The following is a 24,292-nucleotide window of genomic DNA, read 5'->3' as shown; positions in this document are numbered from 1 at the left end:
TAAATGTTGTATTTTGTATGCATATTTTACATACCGGTATACTTTCGGAAAGACGTGGCGATTTTAATAAATTAAGCACACTCTGCCATTGTGTTCCCGTGAAGTGTAGAACTCTCTCCTTTTTTTTTTTTTTTTTTTTTTTATGTTCACTTTGTGAGGGAAAAGGGTTGAGGGCTGTTTCGGGTACCTTGTAGTCAGTGGAGGTTTCACACACGAACCAAAGCTCTTTCTCCAGCGCGTGCCCCCAGCCCCTCGCCCCGCCGTGTCACAGGTGTGCTGGGCAGGGGACGCCGCCTCCCAGCACAGGGCTCTCGGCTCTTGCCAAGACTGGGAAAGGGCAAGTTCCTGCTGGCCACCGCTTCCTCAGCTTCCCATCGCTGCTCCCGGCCCCTGCGCTGCAAAATGGGCAATAAATCCTGTCCGGAGGGGCATCCTGCATGCTTTCCTGACGCCTGTGCTGGTAGGGCAGCATGCAGCGATGGTGTGTGAGCTCTGCCTTGCTGTTCCTCCTTGCACATGCTCTTCCTGGCGTATAGCGGACATGGTGATGCACGAAACATCCAGCTTCTGCTTCTGGCTATGACAAACCCTTATTCTAGTGCAGGAGATTAACAGCTAGTGAGTACCGGTGCCGAACCAGAGTGTTCCTTCTACCCTCGTGCCTCCCTGTCTGGGAAACGGCAGCTTCCCCCCCCCGCGCTGGAGAGCAGCTTCCTGAGCCAGGGGGTTGATGTCTGCACATCACCCAGGGAGGAGAGCCTGCTCTCAGCCTTGGCACGTTGTTCTTGTGCCTGTGCCCGTGTGAACTCTGGCTGAGCTCCTTTTCACAAATCCCTGGATCCCCCTCTTCCAGCTATTTAGGTTTCCAGTAGTGTAAATCCGAGTGAGACCCGCTCACACACTTCACTTCTGATGTCTTTGCTTGTTTGAAAAGCCCCCTAACACAACCATAACCTAGGGGTTTAAGTCAGGCTTTATTTGAATTTAAGGCATGTCAAAATGAAATCCACCATGCTACTACCCAAGAGTATTGAGACCTCTATGGCTTTTGAAGGATACTGCGGGCTTTTATTTTTTTCTTAAAAAGACTATTGTATTCTAGGTAATTACTTGTGAGTTCGGTCCTTCTGCAACACACAGTGGGATCATAAGTGTGCTCTCACTTTTTGCTAACTGCACAGTTGAAGGAAGTTTTAATTGCTCGGGCTGATGCTGCTGTGCAGTCAGGTTCTGGTTGCTGAAAGGCAAGCGCTGGCTCTAGAGCGGGTCCCCAGCCAGAGAGCAGCAGCCTGTCGCTCGTCCGCAAGCGTCGGCTGCCATCCCCTGGCCAGTGCCACGCCGGGCGGGTGTCCATTGCCCGGGAGAGCAAAAGGCTGCACTTCCAGCAGCGTGAAAAATTCCTGCTTCCTCGGAGATCCTCATTTCCAGTTTCCAGCACGCGTGGAAGGAGGAGCAGCTCGCCCCTGTGACCCAGATGGGCGCGTTTGTATGCGGGTGCTGCGCCCCATCCGCTGCATCCCAGCTCGGCGACAGGCTTGGCACGTCAGCAAAATGCCAAGGGCTTTGATGTGGGGAGAGGTGTTCATGAGAAACTGCTCCATGGAGGATTTGGGTCTAAAAGAGAAAGGGCTAATTCTTCACTTTCTTCCATACAGGTAAACCAGCTCCGCAGGAGTCCTCGGTACAAACCTGGTAGCACAGGAGAAGAGCCAGCTCACGAGTCCCTGCAGGTCCAGGCTCGTGTCCCACAGACGGTGACTCCTCGCTCGTTCCTTCTGCCCCGGTCGCGTGAGCGTGGGCAGAAACCCTGCAGGCATCTCAGGAGGATGGATGTTTCGGAAGCAGGTAGCTTTGCATGAGCTCTGCTCCTAGGAAAGTCTCCCACCATTTCCTGTGTGTTTTAGAGTTGGTTAGCAATGAATTAAAATGTAAAGCCTTGCTGAGACACGAACCGCTGCTCTTTTATTCGTAAGGGTGCAGCTCCCCTCCCAGCTCTGTAGCTGGTGTTTCCTGTCTCTGTCATGTCGTGAGCTGAATTCTTAGAAGTGGCAGACTAGAAACTGCTGCAGCTTCGCACGCAGTACGGAAAGCTTTGTTTTGTGATGGAAGTTGTTTATAAAGTTTAAAGATTTCTGTAACGTTTCTAGGCTGTGCGCTAATTAGTATAAAGAGCTCGCATGCGTGTGCACAGAGGAGAGAAGTGCACATCTGCACAGGACCTGCCGAGCACCCGCCCCGTCACTGCCTGGGCGATGCACAGCTTATTTCACAGCTAGGGCAGTGGCACAATCTCCTTGGCAGATGACTGTGGATTTTGGAAAGCTGTAGCATCTTATTTTCTGTCAAATATTTTATTAACTCTTTCCTGGGCCTGCTGGACTGTGGGAATTTAAGACGTGTGTGGGTTCACGAGAGCCTAGGAAGTGTGTAGGTAGTCCATAAAGAAAACAAAAAGGAGGAGAAAATAGCAAAAATAAGCAATCTCTAGTCGATTGGCTGCAGCATTATTATGCTGCGGAAGCAGGATCCCTTCCTCTTTCATTAAGGGTTTGATTGCCTTTTAATTATTTGGTATCCATGTAATTGCACTCTGTCAGTGCCCAGGTGTCCTGAGGCTGCAAGAGTTTGGATGGTAGGACACCATTTTATGAACCCGCCTCGCAGGTTGAGGACTGGCCTTTCTGAGGAGACGGAAAGCAAGGGACTCTATTTTAAGGTTCTGTCAGTTTAATATTAAAGAATCTACTTTAGATATTGCTGTCCTTAATACCAGCATGAGTACAGGATCTGGCATATGCCTACAATCCAGGCTCAAAGTAAATGTAAAGGAGACTGAAAGAAGCTGGGATTTTTCCTTGCGTTATCTTTATAAACTTTTTTCTTTGCAAATTACTTTCTAAAGAATTGCAACAGACTTTGTGTTTAAGTACGTTTATAATACTTCAGTACGCCCATGTTCCAGAGCTGGTATATATCCTAGAAATGCGCCATTCTCCTCTTTCATGCTAGGTCTTTCCGTAGAGCATCTGAGGGGAGCAGGGGTGCTCTCTGTGCCCCAGAGGGAACGGTTATCCACTCCCTGAAGGATTTGCTTCAGTGCTAGCAATGTGTGCCCGAGCCCCGGGTGCCTCCAGGAGCCGGGGAATACCCTTGCGAGAAGCGCTCTTGTGTCACAGCACCGCCCTCGCGGGAGCACCGGCCTTTGCTGTTTGGAACCGTATTTCCAGTGAAATGGGGCAAAAATCGGTGTGCTGACATTTGGGGCCTTTCCGTGGATGAGGGGACCGCTGCAGTGGGCACGGGGACGCAGGCCCGTACGGCCACCCTGCCCGGTTCGTGGTGGCGACGGCACAGGGGCGGCAGGGATTGGCGCGGTTCGTCTCTTCTCCTCAGGGCTGTGAGAGCTGAGAGGCCGCAGCTCACAGAGCCGCGCTGCCAGAGGGAACGCGGTCTAACTGGCGTCACTACTGGCAGAATTATGGGACATTTAAGGAGAAATTGATACTCGGCTGAATTTTCATAGGGTGGGTGCAAACGTAGTACTAAAATTTTCTTTTCAACCTTGTGAGATTATTTTGAAGATGGACACAGATGAAAATTATCTTTTAGTGAGACAAATACGAATGGGATGCTACAACACAGATGTACTGCAGTCATCTGAGGACCTTCTGCTCCGGACAAGCAGTTATATCTGCTGCTGCGTGTAGGTGCAGCTGAGAGCCCTTCACCTGCTCCTGAGACGGGGTGGAGCTGCTAGGCTGTGTGCCCCGAATCTACCCCCGTACGAGGGAGCAGAAATCCCCTTTATCACCACACTCGTGCTATGAAACACGCTGACCTACGTTTTGTCCCCGCTATCGCCAACCCGGTGTTCTTTCTGACACCCCTGCCCATGGTGCACAGGACACCGCTGTGGTGAAATCCTGGTGTGTGGGGGTGACCACAGCCTGGGGTCCTGTCTTTCGAGGTCCTTCCCTACCGCGGATCGGCACCGCTCTTCGGCCTGTGCTGGAGGACACCCAGCTCTGTGCAGAATTGCACGCAAGCTGCTCATCTCTGCGTCCTCTTGTATGTGCAGAGAATCGCCCTGTAAGTGTTTATACACATACGCACACACGCCTGCTCGGCTGTGTTCTACGGAAACACGCGCAGCTCTGTACCGCACTGATAAAAGGGAGGGCGTTGTCAGAGTATTTTTATTTCCCCTCCAACATTTGTTTTCTTTAAATATACTACTGAGTCCTTGGTATGTGTTTGTTTAAAAACAACTGTACAGATATTTGGCGTGTTTCTGGATTGCTGCTCATTGTAAAACACCTTTCTGATTTCATTGGGAAGTTAAAAGAGAGATGCTGGAAATTCACTGGCTATAAAAGGGTCACCAAGATTATTGCTCGGGATCGTTATCTTACACTTCTGCAAGTGTTTGAAAATCTAATATAAAAATCCCAGAAACTAAGGTTATGTAGAGGTTAGGAATCTAAATTTTCAGGACAATTCCAACCCTTAGCAAGAGGCTTGTTGTTCAAGACTTCTTCAAAATCAGCCCTATGCTTCATATCCTAGTATTCTGAAAAATTTATGTTTTGATTAGGAAAGCAGAGAAGAGCACGGGGTGTAGATCAGCAGCTATGCTGACACACGTGTGGGTTGACACTCGTTTGGGTACTCAAACCGTTATTCTGAGTCATTGCAGCATTTACCAACTACTTGTCAAATGGAAAAGTTGGTAGCACAAAGGAGTAGCTACTTAAAATAGAGCGTATGGTTTGTCTACAATACAAAACCTTATTCGAAGAATATGGAGAGAGACTGTTTGTTTGAAATCACACAGCAGATTTCATCACATCCTGGAGGAGGGTTTGAGCACTATCACAGAACGAGTCTGTACCACAGTGTATGAAGTTATTCAGATTAGTCCAAATCACAGGAACATCCTCATGTTGCCTTTTCAGCAAGATCACGTAAGAACCCAGTTCTCCATTAAATGCAAATCCATTCTAAGTCTGTGGTCATCCATCCAATTATTTTAATGCAAAATCAGTCCCTTAATGCCACAACAGATTTGGTTTCCTTTCAAAACAGCTAGAAATTTGTAGCTCAAAGAAGCTGTACAAAGAACAGGAGAAATGGATGGAGCAGAGCCTGAACGTCTCCAAGGAAGTGCAGGGCCCGAACATGCGTGGGAAAGCCAAGCCCAACCTGTGGGGAGAAGGACACCGAGAAAGCAGCAAGCTTGATTTGACAGATAATGTTGCAATCAAACAGCAGCTACTTGTCATGAACAAGTTATCCCAAAGGTGTTTCAGGGTTGTGGTCCTTCAGGATGGTGCTGAGCCCTGAATCCAGGGCTGAGGGCATGAGTCAGAGCTGTTGCAGAGCAGTGGGGATGAGCAGAGCCAGGAGTGCCTGAGCTCCGTTATGGACCAGCGCTGCTCCCGGGAAGTGCCAGAGGGGCTGGGACCTCCTCTGATGTGCGGCGGGGAGTCCCTCTGTGGGCAGCAGCGCTGGAGATAATTTTGGGAATTGGGGTGCCTGTAAAGAGATGGGGAGCTCTGGCACTGGATGGGCAGAGACGGGGATGGACCAAGGGCTGGATCCCCATGGAGGAGCAAAGGAGCAGCTCTCTGTGCCCTGAGGATGGAAGATGAGGACTTTCTGCTGTCCCTCCACAGAAACTGGAAGGAGAAAAGCAGAGCCCTGCCAGCACGTTTGCTCTTCCCTCTCCCATCAGCCCTCCCTGGGCCGACAGCCATCAGCACAGAGGAACCAGCACTGGGTGTCTGCCCCGAATGCGTCAGTGCTGTGGGCACGCTGGAGAACCAGAGGGATGAAAGGACAGTGTGTTCATAGCGCCGTATTGCTACTCTGCCAACAGTAACAGCGTGTTAGAGAGGTTTAAAGTGCAAGATAAACATTATCTGGCAGTGCTGCTTGGCACCTGAATGTCATTGCACGCACTTTGCTGGGGAGGTTAGCGCTGGGCTGGGCTGCGGAGCCGCAGAGGCTCTGCACCCGTGGTGGGCAGCGCCCAGAGCAATGCTGATGCACCCTCCTGCTCTGCCTCGCCGGGGGGGGGGGGTGTGAACGACTTTCCCTTCACCACCCCGGACTCCTGCCTGCCCCTGGAGAGGACATGAGGCTGCCCGTCGCCCCGGCCCCGAGACAGAGCCAGCGCAGTGTTGGGGAGGCACCTGGAGCGGAGCATCCTTTGTGATCTCCTTGGGCACATGTGAGCGGCCGCCGTGGGTGGCAGGGCCTGACTCGTGCTTCCCTTCTGCCTTCGGCTCGGCCACACGTGGCTTCGGGTATGTCTGTGAGGGATGGGGTGCGTTTGAGGGGCGCAGGGTGTGCGGCTGGTGCAGGGGCCTGGGGCAGCGCCTGGCCCGTGGGTGCTGCTGTGGAGGGTGGCACGGGGCTGCTGGGGCAGCTCGGACCAAGGTCCCGCTGTTTGCTCTGATGGGAGATTTTATTTGTTTCTCGTCTCAGCTTGTTCAGAGATGAGTCACTCAGTTTCAGAAACGTAGAAGAGGGTTGCCTGAGGAACTGAAATGCACTTTGTTTGTTTTCAAAGGCACTTAGTGGGGTGATTGTGAGCAGGAAAAGGGGAAGAGGCTTTGAGTCACCACGGTCCCTGCATTACTCAGCGTGCTTTAGCAAGTAAGCAAATGCCATCCCTGAGATACAGCTTACTGTTCTCAAGAAAAAGGACAGAGCTTTCCCTCTGTCACACATTGCATTTTTAAACTTTTTTTTTCCTGAACGAGCACCACGGAGGAGGTGAGAGAGACAAAAACTGTGAGCAGGGTCAGTGCCACCCCTTAACCCAGAGGGGTTCCCCCGGGATCTGTCTCATTCCACTTCTTGGAGGCAAAGGACAGATGTCTAAAACCGTCCCTGTTGTGCTGCTGTGACCTGCAACACACGTCTGTCCCGGTCCGTCTGCCAGGAGAGACATGGGCACTGCAGGGACTCCACGCCTCAGCCACAAACCTTCCTCCAGGTGTACGGGCCAGATGTGTTCTGACAGCGTTTCTCTCTCGCAAGGTGCGGGTTTCTTGAGGGATGAACGGTGGGAATGTGCCAACACTTCAGCAATCCCAGGGAAGAAGCGGATGCCCCGCAGCGGGGGGAGCCCCATGCCACCATCTTCCTGGCACCGGGAGATCCTCTGCTCCGGCAAACGCCTTCCTGTGCCGGCCAGAAGGGCAGAGCACGGGGGAGCTCGCGGGTGCTGTAACATTAGCAGCAGTTTAGTGTAAAGAGGGACCGTTAACTGGAAATGTGAACTTCTGTGGCACTGATAACACTTACAGACTGAAACAGCTTGAGCCAGAATATATTATTTTTTTCTTTGCAGATATCTGCCCAATATAAAAATGTTTCAGTGGCCATATTTTAAATTGGTTCTACTAAATAATCTGTATTAACACTAACCCAGCCTTTGGCTGGCGTTCCTCAAGATCCCCAGGAAGACACACCGTCCTTCACACAACCACCACGGCGTCTGAAGGCTCGCTCCCGGGGAGATACAGGCCGTTTGGGGCCAGGCATCAGGACTGCCTTTGCATAACAGTAAAACCAAACCCCTTGCACTATTATATCCCAAAGCATTGCCAATGCTTCTTCAAAAGTGGAAATTACCATTTTCCTGCCTGCCACATCACCAATATCTCCTGCAAAATCTGGGGTTTATCTGACGTTTGTCAGAATAGAAGTTGGGTGTCAGGCAGCGGAAGCGTTGGTCTGACAGCAGCCTTCTCTTTCTGGGCTGACAGAAAACCCCACTTCTAGAGCCGGGTGACGTGCACCCACGCAGCTGAAGGGACCTGGGAAGGCGACCCAGGAAGGCGAGAGGTGGCTGCAGGAGCCCCCAGGGTCCATCCTGTGGCTGCCTGGGATGGCGAGTGGCTGGTCTCCCCAGCAGTGGTGAAGCTGCACCCCGGCAGGGTCCCCCGGCAGCGTATTGCTGGTGATTGCTGCCAGCCCAATGCTGCGAAAATTCCTTTTTGGTGAAAATTTGTGATTTCATTTTTCTTTAAAATCTCTTGTGAGATGACAACAATGTGGAAAAAATTCTTTCATTCTCATCGGATGGAAAACTCATCCCACACCGGGCATAACTATCCGCCTGCTTTGCAAGGGAAGGCATTTTCCAGGCTCAGTTATTCCCATCTCTTTTCCAGTCTGGCACTTGCTTTTCCCTCCATTTGCCTCCCTTGGCAGGACAGCCTGCCCTGCCTAGCCACCGCTGCGGCCGGTGCCTGGCAGCCCTCACAGCCCTGCAGTTGGCCGGACGCACCCCTGGGTGCCATGGGAGACCCCAGTGTGGGTGGGCGCTGACCCTGTTGCAGGGAAGAGCCCGGTCGCACGCCGTGAGACGGGTGCGTGTGCTTGGCGCGGTGGTGGGACGCTCTCAAGGGGCGGGTTTCAGCGCGGAGCTCAGCCTACCCCGCGCACGGAGGGTTTTCTAACCCCCCCGAACCTGGAAGGAGGACTGCGCCAGGGCGGAGTGGTGCAGCTGGAGTACTCCAGCCAGTGGCCGGATGAGGCATCTCTGCCGGGGCATGGAAATGTGGGCGACTCTGCTCCTTCTCCAAGTGATTTCAGATTTCCTCTCTGCCACTGACTGTTTCTGAAGTGATACAGTATTTTTCAATGGCCCATAGTATCCTGCTTCCTATTGTTCTTATGGGATATTTCACCTTGCTCCTAAAATTATTGGGAATTTTACTCGACGGCAAGATTAAAAAAGAAGTGAATGAGATCTTTACCAAACAACTAGTCCAGGTGTGTTGAGATGTGTGTGAAACATGTTCTCCCGGTTGTCCTTTAGGGCACAGCAGAGCACCTGGAAGGATGGGGCCGGACGGATGGACAGATGTGGTTCCTGGCGCTGCGGGAGGAGCAGCCGGCGGCTCTCCCGTGCCGGTGCCGTCACCAGGCAGACGTGTGCTCGCCAGCGGTGCGGGCAGCGAGAGGGAAGGCGGCTCCTCCCTGGTGACGTGACACAGCAAGGGGCTGGGCAAGTAGTAGGAGGGAAATAAATTTGCTGTGTCAAAAATATGATTAAAATCAGTCCTGCAAAAAAAGCAATCCTCCCCCTCCCCACTCCGTGCTAGGAGTTAAATTTTACTTATCTTGTAGCTGAACGGCCGTCCCACCGTGCTCATAGTTTTACTTACCCTGAGTTTCTGCTGAGATCCTGATGTGATCTATAGTGCTCTGCAGTCCAAAAATCACTGAAAGGGTTGTCAGTCATTGGAACAGGCTGCCCAGGGAAGTGGTGGAGTCACCATCCCTGGAGGTGTTTAAAGGATGTGTAGATGTGGTGCTCAGGGACGTGGTTTAGTGGTGGGCTGGGCAGTGTTAGGTTAACAGTTGGACTTGATCTAAAAGGTCTTTTCCAACCAAAACGATCCTATGATTCTAGAAATGGACTTGTTTCCAGCATGAGGAGACGCAAGTTTCTTTTTAAAAATGATATTAATTTTAAAACTTTTTGCTGCTTGTTTTGCAATCCCTTACTTAAAAGCCATTACCTTTTTCGTCGGTGGGTGCTGGACACCCCTCCCTGTGCCTCCTCCACCGCCGTTGACAGAGGCAGAGCCATTACAAAAGGCACGCAGATCAGCTCAGAATCCAACCCTTGTGACAGCACGTACCAGACCGCTGAACTCCCGTGAGGTTAGCAGAGACAGAACCCAGCAGCCCTCGCCCCGTGGCGATGTGCTGGCTGCCCCCCCGCCCTGCCCGTGCCCCGTGCTGCCTGCACCCCTGCCCGCCCTCTCTGTCCCAGCTGGTGTCCAAGGCACGCACAGCAATACTTTGTAAAGGTGCATAAGAAGCCTCCACTGAGAAAAATGAACGTAACTTGTAAATTTTCTCTATTTTGAGAATGATAGCCCTGCTTTTCCCTGACGAAGGTTCCAATGCCAGCTAGGGTTAATTGTGATGAGCTCTGGTTCCCTCACAAAGTCATCATCCCCGGTATTTGTCCAGCCATCTCATCTGACAATGGGTGCGTTTCAGGTGAGTCCCATCGGGATGTCCAGCCTTGGACTTGATTTTAGAGTGACAGCTGGCTGCATGGTCGGTGTGTGCTCCAGCCGGTGTGGACCAGGACAAGATCCCGGTTGGGATCGCTCTGCCCTGGGGTGGACTGATGGTGCAGCTCCCCCAGAGGGACCCTGGCGTGTCGGGTGGGTGTGCAAAGCTGATGCCTTGGGAGGGTCCACAGGGCACCTGGGGTGTCGCTGGCCATCATAACCACCCCACCTGGCCAGGAGGGCTCGATGCATGGCGCCCGGCTGGGCACAGCCTGGCCGCCTTCCTCTTCGCCTGCAGACAGCCCCCGCCGTCTTCCTCCAGCCCGGCCAGCCAGCCAAGGTGCAAGGACGATGCTCGGCCAAGGCTCTCCCTGGCACCGTGCCTGCCCCAGCTCTGCCGAGGCGTCCCTCGCGTCCCTTCCTTCAGGCCCTGCACTTACGTGGCTGTTTGCTCCCAACCCTGTTGGCTGGGTAAGTCACCACTCCCTCCCAAAACGCAAACGCTCAGCCGAGGCCGCTGCTCTGCCTTTGCTCTGTGGTGTTTTCAGCTCCTGCTCTCGGGCTGTGGCCCTCAGTTCTTGCCTCCCTGTGCCTGGAAGGCGCACTGACGCCGTTATCCAAAGAAAGCATTATTTGCCCGTCTCTGCCAAAAGGTAATCTGAGCGATGCGAGGGATGCCGAGCAAGTGAAGGAATGAGCAAGTGGAATTCAGGCAAGTGTCTGAAGCAAGCAGTGCTTTAAGGACAAATCATTACAGAGAGAAGCAGCTGTTCGGTGAGAACTGTTGTGTGCAGGAATGGAAAAATTAAGCAGATTTCTTTTAATTGCCAAGCCAAATTCTTAACTCTCCTATGAGCACAACACATACCGAGTGCCCTGGCGAAGAGATTTATGTAGCATGCACCTAAACCACAGGTCACGTGGCTGCTTTCCGGCCTCATGCTTTTTGATCGCTCGGAGGGGTGAGTGTATTTTAGTTTCCTCAGCCATGCCACAGCGTTTAGCAATGCCGCTTTAAATGCTCTTCCACCGACATGGCCCTGAGAAGGCTCATTCAGCAGAACCATAACGCCAACTTCGTAGGCTTCAGTGCCGGCCTCGCCTGCGCCGCCGGAGAGGAGCAGGCTCTGCCGATGGACAGCAGGAGGATCCAGCACCTGGCCAGCACCGTGGGGACGCTGCCCCGCGGGCGCAAGCAGGTACGGGACGGCTGCCGTGCTCCGGGATGCTGACGGCTCTTTCTGCCTGGAGAGCCGCTCGCTGCCCGCGTTTGCAGAGTTTCCCCGAGCGACCTTGCAGGTTCCCTGCGGAGCCGTGCGGCTGCTGATTTCGGGGTGCTTGAAGGATTACTGCTGGGTGCCTTTAGCCTAGCTAATTTTAGGATTGCAATGAGCCAATTTTGGGATTGCAATGAAATCTGTGCAACAGCGGCAGCATGGGAAGCTCCGGAGAGGAGCGAGCAAAGGGGCGTTCTGCCTGCGGGGGCTGGGGGGCACAAAGTGCTTTTGCAGCCGAGCTCCTGCCCCGGCTGCGGTTCTTCTCCATTTACCGCAGCGCTGCGCGTCAAAAGAGGCTCTTGCTGTCTGGGTGTTCCTTTAAACTTGCATTTACTTCAGTATAGCAGCCTGGCTGGACTGTGCTTTGTTCTGCAATGCTGACAGAAAGCACCTACAAGTTATTTCCACCCATTTGGCCACAAGTGTTGGGGCTGGTTGGGCTGTGTCTCGTCCGGGCTTTTCCCCCAGAACCGAACAGCACGTTTGTGCCCTTTTCTGCTGTTTGCAACCGAATTGCCACAAAACTCTCTCTTGCTGTTGCTGTAAATTGGCAGCTGAGCAATTCCAGCTTTGGTCTCTTTGTCTAGCATGAAGAAGCCTAAATAGAAACTGTTTGAGACACATTATAATCGGAAAGTATTGTCAGAAAACTGGTGCACAGTATCTGCGTGCTTAAGGCTTTGCTTTGTTCAGGAGCGGAAACGCACTTAATCCTTTTCTCGTATGAGTGTGGGGAGATAAAGGAAAGCCAGAGCCAGGCTAATCTCGGGACCGCTGCGGCACCCAGCTCCCGCGGCTGCGCTGGAGCAGCCCTTTGTGTGGCGATGGCTGCCGGCACAGGGGGAGGCCGGCGGTAACGGGACGTGACCGTGTCTGCTAAGGTGAATTACAGCACGGGCATCAGGCGTGAGGACGCTCTACGCAGACCGTACGTTACTCTGCGTGCGGCAGGGCCCGGCCGCCCCGGTGCATGCCTGCCATCAGCTCTTCGCGTGCTGTGCGGGTTGCTGTGACCGGCCTCTCCCTCCTCTCCCTCCTCTGCCTCCTCTCCCCAGGCAGATGTGTGTTACAAAGAGGGGTGTTTTTGTCGGTGGCACACCGTGGCATCATTTTATACTGCTGAAGCCTGAGACAGTCCGTTATGGTGACTAAACTCTACAAACAGGGATAATGTAATTCCTTATTCATGGGTCACTTTTATGGGAAGAATTGATGTTTAACATTGATCCCGGCTTTTTCCGGAGAGCTCTTCAGGCACAGGTCTCCCCAGCCTGAAGCAGCGATTGTGGATGCTCGTGGCCATGACCATGCACGCGTCAGCTAGAAATGCTAGGCGGCTGCCGTAAGAAACTGCAGAGACCACTGTCTGCAGTCACCTCAATTTATGTGTGCTTTCTGCCTTTTCTGATAGGTGTTCGGTTTATAAATGCCCAGAGATCTTTAGGGGAAAGGTACAAAAGAAAGGTGAGGTGTTAGCGTAACAGAGACGTGATTTGGGCGCTGTACAGATAATGGTTACAGCATTAACGGGAATGACAGCAATCCCTGGCCTTCGAAATCTTGGAGCCTCGCGCGTTTTAGCATCTTGAAGGGTTCCCACTGTTGGAGAGCTGGCCGGTGCTGTGTGCCCGTCAGCCCCTCGTCCTGCCACAAGAACACAAGTGCCCGCGCACGCTGAGGACGGGGCAGCCCAGCCGCAGCCCGTGGCACAGGGCGGCCGCACGCCACCCACGGCCCCTCGCTCCCCGCAGCGCACCGCAACAGAGCAAGGCGACCAGCGAGGAAGGAATATGCCTTCTCTGATTTGAAAACACAAGGCTGCCATGTGTGGGTTTTTTTTTTTTAAATCATACAAAACCACACGAGAGGATTGTGGACACTGGAAGGACAGTGGGAGTCATCTCTGATGCACTATCGGCTGCAGGGGTTTTCTTGTCTTTTCCATTTCTACTGTCCTCAGAAATCACACCTCCAGCAGCCTGGGGAGGAGTTCCCTGCCCCAAGCACTTCTCCTGCCAGACAATTTTTCTTGGGATTCAACCTGAATTTTTCCACTTGTTCTCATGCTTTTCACCATCAACCTCTGTCACCCCAAATAGCACCTTCCTGCCGCAGGGTCTTCCACCTGGTGTTGCTGCAGGGATCTCCCACCCAAGTTACTTCTCGTTCCAGACCTGTCCCTCCCCCGGACGTAGGTGTTTGTGAATTTCTGAAAGCTAATTGTGAAGGTGTCAAATTATCACCCCTGTGCAAAAAAAGCCTTGTGTTGCTTCGTTTTATATTGGCTGGTGGTAGCTCAGCTCTTAATTTTACCTTAGTACAGGGAAGGTTGGATAGCTAGTGGGTGGCCAATTTTTTCAAATGAAGTTGGAACGGGTACTATTACTGTCTCTCAGCGAGGATGCCTCACTGTTTTCTGGAGGTGAACAACTGAAACAATATTATGATGTGCTAAGAGCACCCATGTTTTTTTGCTCTGTAGTGTTTAGTACCTTGGAAATAACTCAATTTTATATTTAAATGGTTTAGAAAAATGAAAGAGGTGACATATAGCCAGTTTTACAGGGCTTAATTTCCAACACACTAAAAATAAACACGAACTCCTTCAACAACTGCCTCTTGCATGTTCATGCCATCCCTCACACCGGAATGCATCGCAGTTGATATTCTGTCTTGCAGCAATGCCAATTAAACGTCCTCCATGGGCGCTGGCATCAGACCTGTTACCATGCAAAATTACTCTCTAGCTCCTTGGAAAGGAACCGTAGGGTGGAGGGGTGGCACGGGGAGGGAGACTCCTCGGGCGGGGGGAGCACCTTTTCCCAGCTTTGCCGGGAGCGGGCAGCGCGCCTGGAGGTCATCGCTGTGGCTGCTGATTCTGCCTGTGCCTGGCTGAGCTCACCGTCAGCATCTAAAAGGTGGCTTTGAACATGATGATGAGTTGTCTTGTGTCCTGGACCTAACTTGTTCTGGGAGTTTAAGTTCTCAGCTGACTGAGGGGGAGGCTGCGTTGGTGCAAGCTGGGGGGGGGGGGGGGGGGGGGGGAAGGCCACCCACTGCTTTAGTTTTTCTCTAAACTGCTGATTTTAGCCATGTGCCTCAAAGAACCATGAACATACTGACCCTTTTTCACTCCTGTTTCTGGCTGCAGCTTGCCTTAACCAGATCCAGCTCCTTGGGTGACTCCTACAGGCCACAAAGGTATGAAGATATTCTGCTATAATCACTGTTACTTACTTATTCTACATGAAACGTGTGTCCTGGGAATCTTCCCATTTAGCATCCCTGGTGGGATAACGGTGCAAGGCAGAGCGCGGTACCCAGCCCCTGGGACGTGCAGGTGAAATTGTGACATTTAGCTTGAGTCGGGCAAGAGCCAGCACCACTGCCGCCGCGTCTGGGGGGAGGCGTGCTGATACCCTGCTCGCGCGGAGAGAGGCAAGGACGGGGACACGAGCCTTTTGGTGAGACATACAGAGTGCTCAGAGTGTGGTGCCCCGGTGTTCATATGGAACTCTGTGTATTCTTCTTACAGACACCTCGTTGCTATATTAAAAGAAGATAAAGAGACGTTTGGGTTTGAAATCCAGGTAAGACTTAAATGACGAGTTGATTCATTTAAAAATGAAATATGGTGCGAACCCTTAAGTGTCATATCCTCAAAATTAGGTTAAGAGAGCATAGAGCAGAGAAAGGTATCTGTCAGGTCCTCATGAAAGAGCTTACAGTAATGATACAGAAACAGAATGCATTTCCAATGATTTTTTCATAGTGAAGGTCACAGATGAGAATTTCTGGCCTTCTCACAAGTCAGAGCGTTGTATGTAGGAGAAATCTCATCCAAATCCAAATATGAGGCAATGGCAATGCCTTCTTACTGCCATAGGTGAATATTTTTGGGGAGAATTGTATATGAGAATATCTTCATATAAAAAAAGAGATCAAAAAGGTCTCTCTCCAAAAAATATCTTATACTAGCATTTTACAACCTCCTTTAACATACATAAAGACATATGTATTTTTGAAGTAAGTGTACAGTGTTGGTATGTTGTTGAATAAATAACTGCTGAGCATGACTTTTTGGGGGCTAAATCGTATAGGAAGAAATTCTGTTGGGTGCAGAAGTCAGGAAGTCAGCAAACCGGAAAACCAGAGTCTTAACAGGAGTACTGCTAATGGGAGATTTTTGTTCTGTAGGTTTTTGTGAGAAAAGTAACTCTTAGATCAGTAGGCCTGCTAAAACCCTGGTTATAAATAAAAAAATAATCCCAGGAATAAATGGATGTTGTTTTGGGGGCAACACTGCAGAGCTCTGCCTGCCCGTGGGACCTGCAGGCAGGAGCCTGTTTCGTGAGCCCTGCCCACGGGACTCTCCCTCGTTGCCCCTCTGTTTTGGTTACTGCAAAGCACTTACCTGTATCTGTTCACAAAGGGAAAACAGTATTTTCAGTGAAATTAGCGTATTAGGAAAAGCTTAACTTTTTCAGATCTGGTTTTATGACTGTTGAGCGGGTAAGCATTCAGCTGGTGAACGGTGGAGAGCTTTCAGAAGGGAGGATAATTGAGTCAATTATTAGGCTTTTGTATAAAGTTTCAGGGCAGTTTTTCATTATGTGTGATATTCTGGTTAAAAAGAATTGTTCTTGGCATATTTTCAGTGTGGGCACTTCACTAGAAGGTCCAGGCTATGAAAAAGCAGCATCTGTCTAAGCACAAACCATTATTTAGAAGCTGTAATTTCATTACTACAAGTTAAATTTAGGCAAACCAAAATAAGATGATGTGAAACTCTAGGTCTACCATCTGCAGGGAGCTCACGAGAACTGCAGTGATGGTTGAACGCCAGAGCTTCTCATGTGTCACTGCTTCTTCTCCGACTTCCCACTCGTGGACCGGAGCCTGGGGGCCAGACGGACGCGGTGCGGCTCTCAACACACGTAGATGTTTGCAGAGCAGGCGCTCTGGTAGCACATCTCTCCCCTCACTGCAGCCACCTAAAGACTAGGTGTCCCCTCCAACACCATGGCCCAGCCATCTTCTGCAATGTGATGAAAGGAAGGTGCAGGAGAGGGAAGTCCACCCTCCTGGTTGGAAGTGCTTCTCTTGGGGCCATCAGTCACACTCTGGAGATCTCCTGGTGGCTCTGGTGGGGACATTGAGACACCTCTGTCCAGGTGGCTCCAGTTAGGTGTGACGAACCCCATCCTGCCTGTCCAGCTTGTATCGCTCAAGCTGGCCCAGTCTTTCTGGTTGGTAGGTGAGACCTGCCACTCTGAAATAGGTCAAAAAAAAAGGCAAGTGTGACCTGCAGTGGCATGTCCTCCAAGACCCTCGTGTTTCACTGGGTGCTCTTAGTTCAGCCAAAAGTTTTACTGATGGTCTAGGGCTGAAATCACTGCGTTGATGTGATTTGGCCAGATAAGCTCTGAACTCACCCCAGTCTTCATCCCTACTTGTTCCACGCTGACTGAGGAACTTGCGAATCTAACATGACTTCTTATATCTGGGTTAGATGTGGCTGTCAGAGGTTTTCAGGAACTTCAGCTTCAGTCTTAAACTCTAGTGAGAAGATGTGGCTAAATGCTGATATTTGCATGTAACTAAGAAGACATTTCCTGTCATTGCAAGATCTGGTCAGGTTGCATCGCCTACTTTTGCATTTTTCTAAATATGTCAGCACCGATAATCACATGACGGATTTATACTTAGAATTACTTAATGTATATTTAAATGTATAAGTCCAGAATAAAAAGCACTTTTTTAGGGGCTGTGGGGACGTGTGTGGATAATGAGTTCAAGAGACCAAAAGAGCACAAGCAGGCTCAGCTCTTCTGGCTGTTCAGCTCTCATTGCAAATCGGTCCCTGCGGCAGCACCGGCCAGCTTCGGGCAGCAGTCCCAATGCACAGGCGTCAGTCGCTTGGAAAGCCCGAGGTACGCCCTGCCATGCTGTGGCTGGGAACGCAAAATACCTTCCAGAAAGCAATCCGCATCCATGCTAACAGATATTCTTGACTGAAGTTACTGAGGTTTTGATAATGAATAACCAATTGCTTTAAAACTCGTTTTTTGCAAAAGCAGTGTACAGGCATCTGTCAGGTGTCTGTTGTTCTCTATTATAAGAATGCAATTTCTAATTGTTAGGTTACAACATTTTGGTGTTCTCACTTGTATGATAATATACCCTGCTCATCACAGCCTTCTCATTTAAAAAAGGTGTAAAAAGACTATGAATTTTTAAATTGTTTTCACGGCTTTAATATCGGTAACACTGCTGCCTTTGGTATTTACAGACTACTAGATTTCCATGCCAAAATGATTGCTCCCTGGACATATACACTTGTGTCTGCAAAATTCAGGAAGAAAGTCCTGCCCATCTTTCTGGCCTTCAAATTGGTAACTATTCATGTGTTATTCCTGCTGTGAGTGGCCTTATCTTGCTTGTCTCACTTTTATTGTAGAGCACAGGGAAGGCGTGCGTGTGCTGCAGATGCTCATTTTTGCCTCTGTGTATCTCTAACAGGCGATATCCTCACCAGTATCAACGGCGTCAACACTGATGGTTTTACTCACAAGCAAATAGTAGACTTGATAAAGTCTTCAGGGAACTATTTAAGGTAGGCATCCCTCCTTCCAATGGGTTTTAGCTTCATAGTCTCTCCCGCTGGAAGCCAAGAAAGCCTCTCGTGCCACCCCGCAGTGCTGCGCCGTCTCGGGGCAGAAAGCCCCGGGGGGTTGGTTCTGCACCTCTTACTGCAGGTGGGGGGTCGGGAGGGAGCCAGGAGCTCTGGGAAGGTGCCCCAGCGTTGCCCCTGACCCTTTTCTCCTGCCCCTGCCGTGCGTTTGCTCGTCTTGCACCAGCACCGCTGCTGCTGAAGACAACGGTGGAGCAGAGGGGTCAGCCAGGGGGGGTGCTCCCGTCCCCGCGCATGGCCGCTCCCCGAGGACCCCGCGGCACCGTGTGCTGCGGTGAGCTGCGGTGAGCTGCGGGGTCTGGCACGGCCACAGCCCACCGTGGCGGCAGCCCCGGCAGCACTCGGTGCTCCTCTCTGCTTGGGTGCCAGCATCACCCCTTCTTTACAGGTTAGAGACTGTCAATGAGGCCGCATTTCTGCGGAAAATGGAGCTCGAGACCAAGCTGCAGTTACTGAAGGTAAGATAATTAATTAGTTAATCCATTGCTGAACGCAGAGGGCTGTCGTGGATCTGCTGCTGACGGGGGTAGGTGGGTGTCTGTGGGGCTGGGTGTCCTGGCAGGGGGCAGACACCCACGTGTCCCCTGCGCCAGCACCCCCAGGTGTGGTCCCTGTCATGTTTTCTGTATCTATATTTTAAATATTTTCCCCCCCAAATAATTTCTGTAATTCTCTAAATATTTCCATCTGCCTCTGTCTCAGCTGTGCCCAGCCAGTAGGCAACCCTCCCCTCTACGGACTGAACGGCATATTTTAACATACTCTGTATTTAGCAAAACGGGAAGTCAGGCTTTCACAAGGAGAGCTCAGGCTCAGTAGGGACGGCATGCTGATGGCACCTCCGACTCACAAAACTTCTGTTCCCCCAGCTGAGTCTGAGGCAGCCGTGCTGGGAGCTGGTTTTTGGGTGCTGGCACCCCAGCGTGCCTCCCCGCTCGCCCCACTGTAGCCACAGTGCTGCAGGTGCCACAAGGACCGGGGCTTTCCAAAGCTGGGCCTTGGTAGACCTGAGTGAGGGCTTTTTCCTTATGGCAGCTCTGTGCCAAAACCCTCTGCACAGGAGTATGGTAATTTAAATGTGTGTTAAAATTAATCTGGGTGGAATAAAACTCATGCCAAATGGGTTAGGCTTGCCAAATCTGAGCAGCAGGGACAGCGTGTGCCATGTGTGCCAGTGCCCATAAAATATAAGTCTTGCCATGGGGGCGATTCCATGTTTCATATATTTAACATGTTTAAACCACTATTTAATTTGGTTTGCGCTGCATTTATGAGAGTAGAGCACAGGGCGTTGTACTTTGCTGCAGGACATCGATGCTGTAGGTGATGTAAACGGAAGCTGGGGGGGCTGGGGGGTGAGAAAAGCAAAGTCCCTCCCAGCCCTGGTTGTTCTGCGGCTGGGGGTGCCGAGGGCAGTGCCTGGCTGTGCGAGCCACAGCTTTGTCACCGTATGCCACAGCTTTGTCACCATATGCCACAGCTTTGTCATTACAGAGAAAATATGGGCGTGTGCCCGGCCCTGCGCTCTCACACCAGTGTGGCCGCAGTGGAAAGAAACTAATTCCGTTTATAACTGTCACCGGTGCCTCACCGAAGGGTGCGCTCGGTCGCTGCAAACCCTGTAACTGCAGCGAGACGGTGCCGTGCCCGCGAGTGCCAACAGTCACATGCCGGTGCGACCTCACGCCCAGCCTGTCGTGTCCTGCCGTTGAGGTGCCGCAGCCAGCAGAGCGGCCCCGGCAAGGCACCGCGGCCGCGGCAAGGCACGGAGCTGGGACACGCGCCCCTCTGCGCCCACCGCTGCCGTGCCGGTGGAATGGGTGTCCTGGCACCGCTCCGTGCATCAGCTGCTGACAGCTCCACGCTACTACGGCTTATTAGATGGGGGCACCAGGACTAGGAGGTGGTTGCTCTTCTGGCTGGGTCTCGATAGGGATAACAAAAATCTTTGGATAACTCCCCAGCATCTCTTGCATACAATTTCCTAGGGTTAGTTGAATTATAAACTTCTAAAAACTACTTTATTCAACACTATGTAGAGACCATAGGAGCAAACTTCTCTGGAGTAGCTCTCCTTAAAAGCGGTCGTTACGCGGGTTGCAGAGGTGAGCCAGTTTCCGTGCTGCAGGAATGGCACCTGGGGCAGCCAGAGCCACCCCGTGCCGCTGGTTTGGCGAAGGCGCCCCGCTGCCCTGCGCCGTCAGACCTGACGTGCCAGCACTCTGCCAGGTCGTGTCCACCTCCCTAGGAAGCGATTTGGTGAGAAGAGAGCTGGGACAAGGCTCCCTTCCCGCTGCCCCCGTGACTCGCTCCTGCTCAGTACATTGAGGGACCCTCCGTGCCGCCCCCTCCTCCCGCTGCTGGGGGGCTGCCGGGCCTCTGCGCGGTGCTGGGGGCTTGCCGTGCGGGTGCTGCCCGCGGCGCATCCTGGTGCCTCGCACCCTGCAGCCGGGCCATGGTTTTCATATTCTGAGTGATTTTTCCGAAGTGTGGAAAAGAGAACAAACACGAATGCGATACCAGCGTTGCCCGGTCTGGTGAGTCTGGGTGTACAAACGCGTGGTTTGCCAGCCCGTCCGCCTGCGTGTCGTGGGTGCGCCGCGTTCACGCAGGTTACTGGGAAGTGCCTATTGCGACTGCCTCCAGGCGGAGGAGGTTTACCCGTTGGCTTTGGTTTTCTTTTTTTGAATCAACTGTGCAATGGTTTATTTTTACACTGAAAGCTGACCTGCATCAGAGGGAAAGAAAACTGTTGCTCGCGGTTGTCTGGCCTGTAGCATGTGGAGGCTGTAAGGCTCTGTACTCGGGGTCAGGGATGGTTAGCTGCGCCGTGCCCACGCCGCGCTGCCGGAGCCAGGAACGAGGAGGGGGTGCCGGTCGGTGGGCTCCGGAGCCGCCGAGGGCTGGAGGAGGGCAGGCTGCGGGCTGCCGGCGAGAGCCGGTGTCTGCCTTTGCAGCTGAAGGCAAGCTGCGTGCTCTCCAGACATCAGGCTTCTGCTTTTAGCATCACACGCGTACAGTACCTCAGCCGACGCACCCAGGACGTGAGCAGGATTGTGCTTTCTGGGAGAACTTTGCTAAACTCTGGGAAAATTTCCTCTGTGAAAAGAGGGACATACAAGTGCTTCCTGCAGGTGACCCGTACTTTCTGCATGTGCTGTTTTCTTTACAACTGTTTTTATGCATCTAGAGAAGTGTATGAGTGACAGAGCCCTCTTTCTCCTCCACAGCAAACTCTGCAGCAGAAATGGGTGGAGTTGCGATCTCTGCTCTTACAGGAACAGCGTTTGCTGCACGGTACGTCCTTGTTTCCGGGTAGGAAACCGCAGCGCTGCCGAGTGCTTCTGTGGAAACGCTCTCTGATCAGTAAAAAGCAATTCTTTAATCTGATTTTCGTTTGCTTTCTTTTTCCCCTGGTAACGAAGTTGCAGGGCTGGCCCCTGGGAAAGCTTTTTTTTTCTGGGACTAATGAATTTGGCCGCTGCTTGACTAGTGCAGACCAAAGGCTCTTTTCATGAGTTCTAGGAAAGGAGTTGATTTGGGTTGCAAAGGTTTTTTTCCATTTTTATTTTGCACTTATCAGGGGAGTGTTTTGGTTGCTTGTTTTTTTTCTGGGTTGCCTAGGGAGCAGCTTTGATTCTGCATGTGGGGGAAGGCAGGGGTAGAGAGCACCCCACAGCCGGGAAACAGCTTCCCAGGAGGGAAAGGGGCTGCTCCCTGCTCTGAGATGCCGGGTGCGACGTTCCCCTGGGCCACCCTGGCGCAGCCCTCCTGCTCTCCGGCCTTGAGCTGACACTGGTAAATAACGCTCCTCTTTGGCTTCTGCTTCCAGGGGAGGTGAACGACAACACTCTGCTGGGCGCGCTGGAGCTGGAAGAGTCCAGCTTGCTTGGCGGGTGCAGCACGCCGGGACCCCTCTTTCCAATGAAGCCCCGCTTCTCCAGCGAGAGCAGCTCCCGCAGCCGGCTGAGCTCGATGACCGTGGACAGCGAGGACAGCTTCTACCAGAGTGGTGCCTTCGAGGATTCAGCTGCAGAGAGCCTGAGCCGCCAGTCGAGCATGGATGACGACTGCTTCTTCCCCAGGGACGGAGACAGTGCTGCCGGGAGGTGCTCCCTGCGGAGGAACCGCAGCATCAGCCTGGCCAGCAGTGGGTCCATGTCCCCACTCTGGGAGGGAAGCGGCTGCACCAGTAGTTTTGGGACCCTCCCGCGGAAAAGCAGGAGATCCAGTGTCCGAAGGCATCTTTTGAAATTCATTCCAGGCCTTCACCGGGCAGTGGAAGAGGAAGAAAGTCGTGTCTGACATCGCATGTCATGTGTTGATGTCTGGGGCTCTGCACGTGGAACTGCTGCGTGGCCTGGGACCGAGGGCAGAGCTCACCCAGAAGCACGCAGTGGGTGAGGCATGGCGGCACTGCAGGGCAGTCCTGCAAACAACCGTGCTGATGGTATTTGAAAAGCTCTGGGTTTTTTAATTGTTTTAGTTTTTAATCAGAGCGCACCGTGGACCTCTTCATTAACGTGAAAAATGAGTAACTCTGAAATGTGAAGAACCTTTGCAGAACTTCCTCAGCATTCTTTAGCGTTAATAACATTTTTTAATTGAATGTAAAATTGATAGCTATTTATTGCCTGTTTCTGAAGTCATAGTCTTCCAAAGGTCTTTAATAAAGCAAGTGCTTCTACTAAAACCAGCGACAGAGTTCCGTTGGAGAGGAGAGAGGATGGAGCCCAGACCGTACAACAGAGAGAGACCCCAGGCAGTAACGTTGTGAAGGGCAGAGATTTACCCGTGGTTTGCGGCAGGTGCTTTACGTGGGTGAGCTGGAGAGGGCTGGGAGCACACCTGCCAGCGCCCTCGCCACGTGTGTGGCCCTCAGGACCCACGCTGGCCATTTCACTGCGGGGCTGCCCACGCCAGCCTGTGCAGGGCCATTGCCCCGAGACGTGGCCGCCGCTCGAGGACACGTGCGCTCGGTATGCGTGTCAGGAAAAGGGTGAGCTCCACCATCTGCTTCCCAGTCTCCAAAGCAGGGATCAGTGCCCCTGGTCAGCCGTGCTGACAGCATTGATAGATTTACACAGAAAAACGCTGGCTGCCATCGCTTTCGCATCTCCTGGCAGCCGTCATGTAAAGCCTGCATAACCCGATGTATCAGTTGGGAGCTGACCGGCTGCAATCTCTGTCAGTAGCAGATACCGCATATCCTGCCAAACCTGTCTTGTTCCAGGGAATGTGGAGTAGAAAGGACCCTCCCGAGCACACAGGCAGCCCCGGGCTCTTCGCCGGTGCCCAGGGAGCCGGTGCCCGTTGCACTCGCTGCCCCGAGCAGCTCCGCGTGTCTGGCGCAGGAGCAGCGCGGTGGAGAGCACCAGCAGCGCTGGGCAGAGGGGCAAACAGAGAGCGCTCCCCCGGGCAAAGGGGCGAGCGGCGCAGGTCTGCGTGGTTTGGGAGGAAGGCAGGGGGCTGGCGGCCGCGGCTGCCGTGGGGGTGCAGGCGGTGGGCGGCGAGGAGCCAGCAAAGGGCGGCGGGTCTCTCTGCATCTCCTGCTTCCCAGCGCAGCTCTGCCCGAGTCGCGGAGCTCTTCCCTGCGGCGCCTGCCGGCCTTGCTGGAAAGGACATCTTCTGCACGGCGTCATCGGGGCAAGAGTCGCTGGAGTGCGGGGGTCACCCCCGGAGGGCATGGCACTCAAGTCGCCTGGCTGGAATTTTACCAGATTTGAGAAAATACTCATCTGCTTACAATGATGTAACTACCTAGCTCAGGTGAGAGAAGTAAAGGCAGAGGATTGTCCTGCAGGGACGAGCAGGATCGTTCTGTGCCTGGAGGCGGCGGCGGGTTGCACCCTGGGGACCTCTTAGAGGGGGGCTGTGCCTGGGAGCCAGCCCCTCTGCGGCCCCAGGAGATGCCCCTCGCGCTGGTGTGCCCGCTGCTCGTCAGGCAGGAAGATCATCAGCTGTTCAGATTTCGTTTAGGAGCAGAGACTTCAGGCAATAAGATCAACTTGATAGCTTATATGAAGTGATTCAATAAATACAGGCATAGATGTGAAGAAAAAGAGAAATTTTATTTCCCTCTCAGGCAACACAGAACTAGGCTATTCCTTCAGCCTGAGCAACCTAATTGTGTTTTTCAAATACAATTGGAAGAATTTGAAATGTAATTTAAATACCTTGTGTGACTCATTTGTCCTTTGACCGAGCAGACCATGCGGTTGTTTACCACTCAGGTACCGCCGCGGCAGGATTTCCTGGTCTTTTCAGAAACC

At 52.5% G+C, this 24,292-nt stretch overlaps 1 protein-coding gene across 3 annotated transcripts; it reads left to right on the top strand.

The window, feature by feature from the left end:
* Nucleotides 1-1,288: 1,288 nt before the first annotated feature.
* CYTIP (cytohesin 1 interacting protein) lies at nt 1,289-22,702 on the top strand. Of its 3 annotated transcripts, none has more exons than XM_075757400.1 (8): nt 1,289-1,845; nt 14,478-14,527; nt 14,862-14,916; nt 17,619-17,721; nt 17,849-17,942; nt 18,409-18,478; nt 21,251-21,317; nt 21,853-22,702. In XM_075757400.1, exons 1-8 carry the CDS (start codon nt 1,831-1,833, stop codon nt 22,323-22,325), a joined length of 927 nt encoding a protein of 308 aa, XP_075613515.1. In that variant the 5' UTR covers nt 1,289-1,830; the 3' UTR covers nt 22,326-22,702. The 3 variants fall into 3 exon arrangements, with proteins under 3 accessions (XP_075613515.1, XP_075613514.1, XP_075613512.1); XM_075757399.1 differs by lacking the exon at nt 1,289-1,845 and adding an exon at nt 10,993-11,248; XM_075757397.1 differs by lacking the exon at nt 1,289-1,845 and adding an exon at nt 11,282-13,517.
* The last annotated feature ends 1,590 nt before the right edge of the window (nt 22,703-24,292 follow it).

The sequence above is a fragment of the Balearica regulorum genome, chromosome 6 (assembly GCF_011004875.1).
Source record: "Balearica regulorum gibbericeps isolate bBalReg1 chromosome 6, bBalReg1.pri, whole genome shotgun sequence".
In the NCBI taxonomy this organism is placed as follows: domain Eukaryota; kingdom Metazoa; phylum Chordata; class Aves; order Gruiformes; family Gruidae; genus Balearica; species Balearica regulorum.
This window is presented reverse-complemented; position numbering and strand designations above follow the sequence as displayed.

Coding starts and splice junctions, on each gene's coding strand:
- CYTIP (XM_075757397.1), top strand. CDS start 13,233: ATGCACTATCGGCTGCAGGGGTTTTCTTGTCTTTTCCATTTCTACTGT. Junction 14,917..17,618: donor CGTTTGGGTTTGAAATCCAG/GTAAGACTTAAA, acceptor TGGTATTTACAG/ACTACTAGATTTCCATGCCA. Junction 17,943..18,408: donor TCTTCAGGGAACTATTTAAG/GTAGGCATCCCT, acceptor CCTTCTTTACAG/GTTAGAGACTGTCAATGAGG.